The sequence below is a fragment of the Mus caroli genome, chromosome 18 (genome assembly GCF_900094665.2).
Source record: "Mus caroli chromosome 18, CAROLI_EIJ_v1.1, whole genome shotgun sequence".
Classification (NCBI taxonomy): domain Eukaryota; kingdom Metazoa; phylum Chordata; class Mammalia; order Rodentia; family Muridae; genus Mus; species Mus caroli.
Window position 1 is genome coordinate 71,427,283 of NC_034587.1, and position 11,501 is coordinate 71,438,783.

General features: G+C 45.6%; 1 protein-coding gene across 3 annotated transcripts; it reads left to right on the forward strand.

The window, feature by feature from the left end:
• The first annotated feature begins 440 nt into the window (after positions 1 to 440).
• C18H18orf32 (chromosome 18 C18orf32 homolog) lies at positions 441 to 4,822 on the forward strand. Of its 3 annotated transcripts, none has more exons than XM_021150516.2 (3): positions 441 to 504; positions 3,518 to 3,702; positions 4,167 to 4,822. In XM_021150516.2, the coding sequence occupies exons 2-3, from the start codon at positions 3,547 to 3,549 to the stop codon at positions 4,230 to 4,232; spliced, it is 222 nt and encodes a 73-aa protein (XP_021006175.1). In that variant the 5' UTR covers positions 441 to 504; positions 3,518 to 3,546; the 3' UTR covers positions 4,233 to 4,822. The 3 variants fall into 3 exon arrangements, with proteins under 3 accessions (XP_021006175.1, XP_029328013.1, XP_021006176.1); XM_029472153.1 differs by lacking the exon at positions 441 to 504 and adding an exon at positions 511 to 717; XM_021150517.1 differs by lacking the exon at positions 441 to 504 and adding an exon at positions 511 to 617.
• Positions 4,823 to 11,501: the final 6,679 nt, after the last annotated feature.

The following is an 11,501-nucleotide window of genomic DNA, read 5'->3' on the forward strand; positions in this document are numbered from 1 at the left end:
CCTCCCAAGTGCTGGGACTAAGGGCATGCGCCACCACTGCCCGGGATCCATAAATTCTATCTGAAATAGAGAATGATGGTTCGAAATATTCTGAGGCTTGCAGTACAGTAAAGTCAAGTCCTAGTATAGTGATTACTAAAGCTAGATTCATATGGGTTCGTTTTCCTTCTGTTAAGCTATGGTTAGTGCCAGGCAGGCCTTACTCCCAGAGCCCTATTTCAAATCTTGGCCCAAACAGCCCTAGTTTTTCAGAATGAGCCAGTCAGGCGCTTTGGAAATCGGTTTTCTGCCCAAGCGGCACTCTTTGTTAGCCAGGAGGGGCCAGCCCCAGGCGCTGAGTACAGCGCAGCTCCGGAAGTGCGGCGAGCCCTGTGCACGTCATCACTACGTTCTGCGCATCCCTTGGCTGACGTATATGGCTTTGTCAGTGTCTTGGCCTGCTATTGGCTGTTGGCAGCCCGGCCTCCCGGAAGTGCGGACATTGCCCAGGGCGTCTTGGTGGTGGTGAGTGAGGTTTGGGAGCTGGGGCTCGAGCAGTGGGTGTCTGTCAGCGGAGCTGTTCGGCGGCTTGACGTCCCCAGACGCTGTGCGTTGAGCCGGTGCACCCCAGGAATTAGGTAGCCTGCTTGCCTTGCATTTCTGCACCGCTCTCCGTCCGTGGACCTCGGTGTCCCCTCCTTGTTTCTCTCGCGGCTTTCCTCCCTTTGGACCGGCACGGTGGGTGCTCCTCCTCCGTGTGCCATTGGCCCCCTGCAGCTGCCCTGCTTTTGATGTTGTCTTTGATTTGCTCAGCCCCCCTCGGTTCCTTCAAGAGAGGTGACTATGGCTCTCTAGTGGGCAGTTCCTCTCTCTCCCGTTGTCCTCTTAGGCCAAGTTGAATGAAAGATTCCATTTTGCTCTCTTTGATGAATTGGATAGTATTTAAAATAGTAGTCCACCTTGCCATCTTCTACATTTTCCACCGCAGTTTTCACAGTATAAAGTAAAACATCTATCCAAAAATTACTAGGATTAAGAGACAATGCTATTGACTTCTAGTTAAAAGATCCGAAAAAAAAATTATTTCTGTTGCTACTTCGTAACTGTAATTTTACTGTTAAGAATCGTAAATACTATGCTGGGCGTGGTGGCGCACACCTTTAATCCCAGCACTCGGGAGGTAGAGGCAGGCGGATTTCTGAGTTCGAGGCCAGCCTGGTCTACAGAGTGAGTTCCAGGTGTTTGGTTGGTTGGTTGGTTTGGTTTTTCTAGACAGGGTTTCTCTGTATAGCCCTGGCTGTCCTGGAACTCACTTTGTAGACCAGGCTGGCCTTGAACTCAGAAATCCACCTGCCTCTGCCTCCCAAGTGCTGGGATTAAAGGTGTGTGCCTCCACCGCCCGGCCAGTTCTATCCTTAAAGGGAATCCAAGGTAGTGATGGCTCAGAGTTTAAGAGCAGGGGCTGTTCTTCCAGAGACCCCCACCCCTACCCGGTTCATATCCCAGCTACCATATGACTTGCTTCTGAACCCCACAGGCTGCATGCTCAAGATGCACAGACACATGCAAGCAAAACATCAATACACATAAAGTAAAAAAAAGGGAACTCTTAAAGCACAAAAATAAGAATAAAAGAAAGTTGTTCTACGTAGTGGTGCCTGTAATTCAGCACTTGGGAGGCTTGGTCAAGAAGAGTTCCATTCCGAGACAGCTTGGACCGTTCTCAAGTAAATAAATAAATAAATAAATAAATAAATAAAAAAAAATAAAGCAGTTACAGGGTTTAAGGTGATAGCAGCATTTTTTTCTGTCAAGCACAAGGCCCGCATTCCCCACCCACCCAGTCCCTCTCCCTCAGAATATAAAGGGAGACTAGGAAAAGGCTGATTTGCAAGCCTAGAGTTTGAGTTTTCTATTACAGAGTTTACCTTAAGCATTGTTCTATTGGCAAATTGTGGGGTGTTGTTGTTTGTTTTCTTGTTTTAAAGTGAGAATGTCCTTCCAGCTGGTGACATTATGGGTTTTTCTCTGTTTTTTAAGATTTATTTTATGTATGTGAAGAGCAGTCTGCTGAGCCACCTCTCCAGCCCTGTCTTTTGCTTTTTCAAGACAAGGTTTCTCTGTGTAGCCTTGGCTGTCCTGGAACTCACTCTGTAGACTTGGACTCAGAGAGATCTCTCCCTCTGCTTCCCAAGTGCTAGGATTAAAGATGTGTGCCACCACAGCCTGGCCCATTGTGGATTGGCCGTTCCTTATGTCATTCACACTAAGGCACCCTATATTTTGAGTATAAGTAATACTGTCTTCCTTTATTACTATTTTACCATTATTACTATTCAAAACAAAACAAGCAAGCAAACAAAGAAATCCTTCTCGCTTGCTGTGTAGCCATGACTGACTGTCCTGGAATTCCCTAGGTAGATCAGGGTGACCTTCTGACTAGTAAACACCAAATGCTAGAATCACAGACAGGTGTTAACATGCCTGGATATAATTTATTTACTTTGAAAGCTGCAGAACATCTAGTTTCTCTGGAGGTTTCATCATTTTTCTTATTGTTTCATTATTACTGTTTATCTGTTTGGTGTATGTAAGCATGGGGGAGGGAGTACCCCACTGTGGGGGGAGGGGGTCAGAGGACAGTTTGAGGGTGTTGGTTTCCTCTGCCATCTGGGTTTCAGTGGCAGGTCCCTTTACCCAGTAAACCATCTTACTGGCCCCCTTCCTGGTTCTATTAGAAGTAAATGAACGGGTATACTGTGTAAAGTACCTAGCACATATTGTTGGCGTTCTTAAAAGTTCTCTTTTTGCATTTTTATTTGTTGTGTGGGCATGCATACCCCTGACATGGTGTGCTTGTGGTAGAGGTCTAAGTGATGACTCCGTTCTGTCTTTTCGCTGGGTTCGTCCTGGGTATTCGACTTAGGTTGTCAGTCTTGGAGGCAGGAACCTCTATCCACTGAAGCATCTTTTATCGCAGAAGCCCTTAGAAATCAGCAGTGATTGGAAAGGACCAGACACTGGCATCTTGGTGTTCCTGTCTCCTCACCTGTTCCTCTGCCTTTCAGAGCGGCATTTTGGTTTAGAAACCTTTGCTTTCAGCAAATATTTTTCTTTCTTTCTTCCTTCCTTTCTTTTTTTAAGATTTATTTATTTTATGTATGTGAGTACACTGTAGCTGTACAGATGGTTGTGACCCTTCATGTGATTGTTGGGAATTGAATTTTTTGTACCTCTGCTCACTCTGGACGGCCCTGCTTGCTCTGGCCCAAAGATTTATTTATTATTATATGTAAGTACACTATAGCTGTCTTCAGACACACCAGAAGAGGGCGTCAGATCTCATCATTACAGATGGTTGTGAGCCACCATGTAGTTGCTGGGAATTGAACTCAGGACCTTCAGAAGAGCAGTCGGTGCACTTACCCGCTGAGCCATCTTGCCAGCCCAGCAAATACTTTTTTAGGTAGCTCCCACCCCCTGTAGATACAATCATCTCTGCCCCTGGCCTGTAACAAGCTAATGTCTTCTCCTGTAGTGTCCGCAGTGTCGGAGCTCCAGCCTGGGATGATGGTGTGCATTCCTTGCATTGTCATTCCAGTCCTGCTCTGGATCTTCAAAAAGTTCCTGGAGCCATACATATACCCTGTGGTCAGTCGCATATGGCCTAAAAAAGCCGTCCAGCAATCCGGCGATAAGAATATGAGCAAGGTAGACTGCAAGGTAAGGCCTCCAAGTTTGCCGGAGATGGGTGACAGGCAGAGCTGGAGAACCTCCGGCTTCTAGAAGGGCGAGCCTCTGCAACAGGAAGCCTTACGTTGTGTCAGTTTTAGTTACTAACATTTGATTGGAAGATTTGAAACCAGGCTTCTGATGAATGTGTTGTCCCTTTTTGCCTTCCTTTCCCCACCTGACATGGGGATTGAGCCCTGGGACAGGAGCCCACCAGGAAAGCCCTCTACCACCGAGCTGCATCCCCAGGCCCAGTGCGAAGCTTGTTTAGAGCACTCCTGTCTTCACTGGTGCTTGCTGTGCTGACTCTATGCAGCTCTGTGAACTTAACTAACCTGCATAATTCTGGGGGCAACCAGTTAGTAGTGCTGAAGTGTATTGTCTGCTTCTAAAGAGAATGTTCCTTAAAATCGGTACCTTTTTGTTACACTAATTCTCAAACCTTTTCATTTCAGGATGCAGGTACTAATGGATTACCCACAAAAGGACCAACAGAAGTCTCGGATAAAAAGAAAGACTAGTGTGGGTCTCCTGAAGGCCCTTGGCTGTTTGCAAATGGACCTAATGATATGAAGCCTTCTTTGTCTCTGACCTTTTTTCTCTGAGACCAGGAATCTAGATAATAGTTTAGCTTCTGCCTGATACTGATCCGGGAGCACATGATATTTATATTTAAAATTCCAGTAGTTATATTTAATGATCTCACCCCTGAGTTTCTTTTTCATTAAAGTAGCTTTCATTTCTATTATTCCAATTTACTAATATGAACAAATAGAAGGTCCGTGTGAGCAGACGCTCAGAACAGAGCCCTTGGCCCTTCGAGTTCTTCCTTACGAGTTTGCTGTTCTCACTTCTGTGGGCTCCTCTACCTTGAGTGGGATGAGTCTTAGTGGGAAACAGTGCCGTCCGAGGTGGGATGCGATGAGAAGATGTGATCACTGCAGACGCAGCGGCGAGTGGACAGCTGGCCGAGAACAGCTCCAAGGAAGCTGGAAAAGGAAGGCTGGGAGCTTCTTTGAAAAATGTAACCTCAACATCATTGTCAATCACACAACTTCTGACTCTCTGTGCTTCTAGTCCAACGGTGTATTAAACGTCCATTGAACTTGTGGTTCCTGCTTTTTGTCTTTTCATATTTGAAAGGTTTTTTGTTGCTGATGTTTTTTAGAGTTTGGTTTGGTTTGGTTTGGTTTGGTTTGGTTTGGTTTGGTTTGGTTTGGTTTGGTTTGGTTTGAGACAAGGTTTCTCTGTGCAGCCCTGGCTGTCTTAGACTTTGTTCTGTAGACCAGGCTCAACTATAACTCACAGAGATCTGCCTGCCTATGCCTCCCTAGTGCTGGGATTAAAGGCATGCACCATTGCTCATTGCTGCCCCAGCGATGTGTGTGTGTGTGTATTTGTATTTGTATTTGTATGTATGTATATAGGTTAACAAGTAAAATCTTAGAACAGCGATGAAGACAGTGGGTGAGTGGAAGTCACCACCACAGTGAGTGACTTCCACAGCAAAGGCTTGCCTGATTTTTGTCTAAAGCAGCTGAGGGTCTGGTCTTGAGAAAAGCCAATCCCGTACCTGAAGCCTATAATCCCAGCTACCTGGGGGCTGAGGCAAGAGGACTCAAGTTCACACCTGGCTTTTGCTACAGAATGAGTTTGAGTCTAACTTAGGCACATCTTGTGTCAAAATTTAAAAATGCAAAAAGGGTTGGCGTGTAACCCAATGACAAAGAGTTTGCTTAACCTGAAGCCCTGGGCCCAGCCCACAGCACTGGAAGTGTAGCACAGGGGGGCCTGGAACTTCTGCTCTTCCTGCCTGTCCCTCCCAAGTGCTCTGATTACAGCTGTGTGCCTGCACATCCACCCCCAACCCACACGCTCCTTTTGTTCCTTTGAAGTAGGGTCTCATCACTTAGCTCTGGTTGGCCCAGAATTCATGATACCAGTTTCCTCCCAAGAGCTTCCATTACAGCAGTGAGCCACCATTCCTCCTTTAAAATGGATGTTTGTATCGGATACACACACATGATTGTTTTTAATGACACAGCAGGGTTGTTTTGTGTGTGTGTGTGTGTGTGTCCTTGAGTGAGGGGAGGTGAGAAAATTGGTGTTTGTTTGGTTTTGGAGACAGGGTTTCTCTGTGTAGCCCTAACTGTCCTGAAACTCACTCTGTAAACCAGGCTGGCCTCGATCTACCAGCCTCTGCCTCCTAAGTGCTGGGATCAAAGGCGTGCGCCACCACTGCCTGGCTAAGATTGATGTTCTGAAACAAGGTCTCTATGCAGTTCTGGCTGACCTGGAGCTCAGTTCCATCAGCTGGCTTCTGAGAGCAGTACCATCAGGACGCAGAACATTTACTGCTTTTGCAAAAGACCTAAGTTTGGTTCCCAGCACCCACACGGTGCCTCATAACCATCAGTAAGTCGGGTTCCAGTGGATCTGATGCCCCCTTGAGAGCCCCTTTGGCACCAGGGATGCCTGTGGTGTACATACATGCAGGCAAAACACTCCTACACACACATAAAATGTGAAAGACCAGCCCCATTTATCATTTACATCATGTACCATCAACATATCTTCTTATTTATCACTTACTTATCACCATCTGTCATCTGTTATCTGTCTGCATCATCCAGATACATAGCTTCATCTAGATAATTAGCAATCATCTAGTATCTATTATACTTAGGAACGCACTGTGGCTCTGAGTTACATAGTCAGTGCCCATTCGCTTATTCAATCTAGTTTTTAGTTGTGAAACTGAAGGAGTTTAGGGGTGTTGACCCATGCCTGTAATCTCAGCACTTGGAATCTTGCGGCAACAGCAGGCCCAAGAGTTCAAGGTCATCCTGGTTTGCAGAGTGGAACCCAGTTTTAAACAAAACTAAAGAAAAAGAGAAAAAAAAAAAAAAGAGTAAAAAGCCGGGCGTGGTGGCGCACGCCTTTAATCCCAGCACTCAGGCGGCAGAGGCAGGCAGATTTCTGAGTTCAAGGCCAGCCTGGTCTACAAAGTGAGTTCCAGGACAGCCAGGGCTATACAGAGAAACCCTGTCTTGAAAAAGAAAAAAAAGAAAAAAGAAAGAGAGCCCCTCGGCATATAAGCCAAGTGATGTGAGAAAGGCAGTTACAGAGATAGTATATACTTCATGAAAGGAGAGAATGGACCCAAAAATATTAATGACATATTTCATCAAGAAAATGCACATTGGAACCACAGTGAGAACCTACCAGAACAGTTGAAAACTTAAGATGAAGTGTTGTGAGGGTGTAAGGGTTTTTTGGGTTTTTGGTTTTTTTTTTTTTAAACATATATGGAGGTTTTGAATGTATGTCTACATACCACTTGCATGCCTGGTGCCTGAGGAGGTCTGAAAAGGCCATCAGATCCCCGGGAGCTGAAGTTATAGCCATCTGTGGGCCACCGTGTGGGTGCTTGGAATTGAACCCCAGTACTCTTCAAGAGCACTCAGCGCTCCTAACTGCAGACCTCCAAAGTCCAGATTTATAGGGTACCAGTAGGTGTCAGCTGGGTGGGTGGAGGTGGCCCTAATTGGCTGACCGTGAGCACGCAAAGAAGACCCAGTCAGGAAAGGGTGGACAGATCTGGTGGAGGAGTGGGGGGGGGGGGGGGGGGGGGGGGGGCGGGGGGACAGAGGGCCCACTTGTTAAAATGTTTCAGTTCAGGTGGTCTGCGGCAGGCTGCTTGCCGGTGTTGCTGCTTCCCTGAGTAGTAGTAGTCTTGTTTCTTTGCCGGCTTCAGATGCTGTGTAACCCCCACGGTGCCCTGTTAATAGTAAGTAATCCCTCCCTCTCTTCTCTGCAGAGCCTCCAGTGTCTGGGTGCTTTGTGAGGTCCTCCCAGGGCTTCTGATCCAGGTGACCTTGATCTAGCTCCTTTGGGGTGTTAGCTATCTGTCACAGGCTGGTGTCTTTACGTCACTATCCTCCCATGGTGCCTTGTAAAACACTGCTAAAGATGGGGCAGTAGAAACAACTGTAATGCAAGTAGAAGTGACCAGATGCTAAGGCACCAAATTACAGGCATTGCTTCCTGTGACATTTTACTGGTTCTTGGAAAGGCAGTTTCAGGGACCTTGCTGAATACCTAGTGACTCTGGGGTAAGGTGTCCTCCAGGAAGCCACAACTGACTGCACCACACACAAAAAATAAAAAAAAAAAAAAAAAAAAACCACCCCCAAAACCCATAAGACAATACAGATAGTTCATGCTGCTAGCTTCTGGGAAATTAATCTTTGCCTAATGATACTTGCAGTATCATAATAATTACATCCTGTAAAAACATGACTGGAGAGCGTTGAGCTGAATGTCTCAGCACTGAAGGGCACTGGTGACTCTTCCAGAGACCTAGGTTCAAGTCCTAACATCTATGTGGTGGCTCATCACCATCTGTAACTCTAGTCCCAGGGAACCTGATGCCTTTTTATGGTCTTCTCAGGCTCCAGACATATGTGTAGGCAAAACGCCTATACACAAAATAAAAGTAAAGTTAAACTTAAAATAAGATCGTGCTCAAGAGCTGGAAAGCTGGCTGTAGCACACAGGAGAATGGGCCCTGCACCTTTCCTGGGAAGCACAGTAGAGTTGGCCCTGTTTGCTGGGTTTATGGGTGAGCTGCCCCTACTCCTGGCATTGGGGAAGCTAGCTAGGGCAGTGCTGGAGAGTTTGCCTTGGTGGTGTGAGTGTGGAGAGCCGGTAACCTGACCAGCTTATCTATTGCCCAGACCCAGATCCAGGGCTTTGAGTGGGTCCACTCCAACATCTACCCCATTAATGAACCGCTGGAGCACATGAAGGGACGGGCCCTGCAGATTCAAAGCTGCAGGATCTCCATGACACAGGGCAAGAACAGGATGTCTAAGACTTTTACTGAGGATACCTAGTGTAGCAGGATTGACTGTGTAGCAGAGGATTGATAGTGTAGCAGAAGTCAGCACCTTGAACCAGACTCATTGCAATGAACATTTCCCAATAAAGAAGTGCGGACTAAAGGATATACCTGAGGCACACTGGGACACACTGCAGCTTCCACAATGTGATTTTTTTTTTTTTCTTTTGGGAAGGTTTCAAGGGTGGAGGGCAGGTATAAACGGGTGGGGAGATGAGTGGGATTGGGGTGCAAGGTGTGAAAATTCACAAAGAATCAAATACAGTTAAATAAAAGAATAAGCATGATCTAACATGATTGAAATAGATTTTTTACCTATATTAGCTCAAGGTCATAAATAACTAAATCTGATCACTCCACACAATGAGTAGTTCTATTTCTTCAAATCTTACTAGATAGTTTATTTGTATCCAGTATTACAGGTCTACTCTGTCATCTCTGGAAGGCATCCACCCTAAAAACCATCACCCTGGGATTTAAGTTCTAATAGGCAAATTTTAGCGGGATACATACATTGAAACCATTAACATGCCTATTCTAAAATGTCCTCATGACCATTATATGAATTATACAGCTGCACATTTTATTTTTACAAGATTTATTTATTTTATGTATGTGAGTACACTGTAGCTGTACAGATGGTTGTGAGCCTTCATGTGGTTGTTGGGAATTGAATTTTTAGGACCCCGCTCGCTCAGTCCCTGCTAGCTCCAGCCCAAAGATTTATTTATTATTATACATAAGTACACTGTAGTTGACTTCAGATGCACCAGAAGAAGACGTCAGATGTCATTACAGATGGTTGTGAGCCACCATATGGTTGCTGGGATTTGAACTCAGGACCTTCGGAAGAACAGTCAGTGCTCTTACCAGCTGAGCCATCTCACCAGTCCCCCAGCTGGATATTTTAAAGTGATGTCCAGATTGATGAGTGTTTGTTTGTTTTGCTTTTGCAGGCTTCAGGATTGCACGTTCACATAAGCAAGCTGGGGTTATAGGTGTGCTCCACCAGATGCAGCTGCTGCCACCTTTGAGCATTTTGAGTTTCCTCTAAGTTGTCAGAATATTGTGACACAGTAAGGAAGAAGAAGGATAACTGGGTAGTACTCGCACAATAAAAACTTAGAATGCACTTTTGTTGTTGTTGTTGTTTGTTTTTCGAGACAGGGTTTCTCTGTGTAGCCCTGGCTGTCCTGGAACTCACTTTGTAGACCAGGCTGGCCTTGAACTCATAAATCCGCCTGCCTCTGCCGTCCGAGTGCTGGGATTAAAGGTGTGCACCGCCACGCCCCACATGTGACCAGGTCTTAAGTAGCCTAAACTGGCTTTGTAGCTACCTGAGAATTTGAACTCTGAACTCCCAATTCTTCCTTCACCTCCCAAATGCTGGTATTATAATTGTTTGACACTAACCACAGTTGGCTTTGAACTCTCAATTCTGCTACCTCTGCTTCCAAAAGAAAATCTTTATTTTGAAGATCATCAGCAGTTATTACAAGAAAATTCTGTTGATTGTATCTAATAATAGATCATCAATGTATGTGAAGCAAATACCGACCAACAGAACCAGAGCACAGATCAATGTCCTGCAATAAGAGCCAGGGCTGTACTGCCACCCTGGGCAACTTTGCCAAGGCCACCTTTGATGTCATCTCCAAGACCTACAGCTATCTGACCCCCAACCTCTGGAAAGAGACTGCGTTTACCAAGTCTCCTTATCAAGAATTCACTGATCATCTTCTGAAAACCCACACCAGAGACTCTGTTCAGAGGACCCAGGCTCCAGCTGTGGCTACCACATAAGGGTGTTTATACAAGAAAAATAAATGAATTAAGTCTGGAGGGGAAGGGAGAGAGAGAGAGAGAGAGAGAGAGAGAGAGAGAGAGAGAGAGAGGCACTGGACCCCATCCTCCGGGTGCTAAGGATGCAGCTAAATGGTGCAGCGTTTGCCCAGCGTGTACCAGCGCCAGAGACCAACAAACCCCATCATCTCCCATGTGAGACTTGAGCTATTCGATGAGCTGTCTATCTGTAGCAGATACAAAGGCAGGGCGTTTGCTTCCAGGACCAACATACAGGACTGAACTCACAAATTAAACCTCAATAAATTAAAAAACATGACAGCTGTCATACAAAACACACTCTCTGACAGAAACAGGGTCATTAGACATTATGACACAGGGAAAAGCAGAACACTCACAGAAGTCATGGTGTCTGCACTGGCGTCAGCCAGGTAAATGCCGTAAACATTCCCATGAGTTCAAAGCCAAGGTTATTTGAAGACTAGGGGCACTTTTCCTGAAAGGCTGACATGGTATTCAGTATTGCTTTTGGAATAGCTTTGTGTTGGTTCCAATGAATTTTGCTTTAATCCCTGAGGGAACGAACCTTTATATCTGCAGATGCAAATTCCACTCTGAAGATGCTGGTGAGTCTGCAAATTTCAACTCGTTAATTTTCAGAATCGATTTGTTCAAAAGCCATTCCTCTGGGGCTGAGCCTAAGCTATGCCAGCTGTTCTTTTCCTTCATGGTAAGTGAGCACTTTGTGTGTGTGTGTGTGTGTGAAGCCTGCAGCTCCACTACTCCTTAAGTGTCACAAGGTCAGGACCAAGTCTAGAGCACAAGGCAAACAATTTTTGATTGTTTATTATCTTTGCCTATTGGGTTTGGCTTAGAATCATCTAGAAGATTGAGACATGCCCCTGTGTGTGTGTCTGTTCAGGTGTTTCTGGAGAGGATTAACTGAGCCTGGGCTCACCTGGAGAACATTAACTGAAGACATGGTGTGAATGTGGGTGGCACCATTCCAAAGGTCAAAGGGCACACTGTTTTTCTTTTCTTATTCTTTTTTCTTTCTTTCTTTCTTTTTTTTTTTTAAAGATTT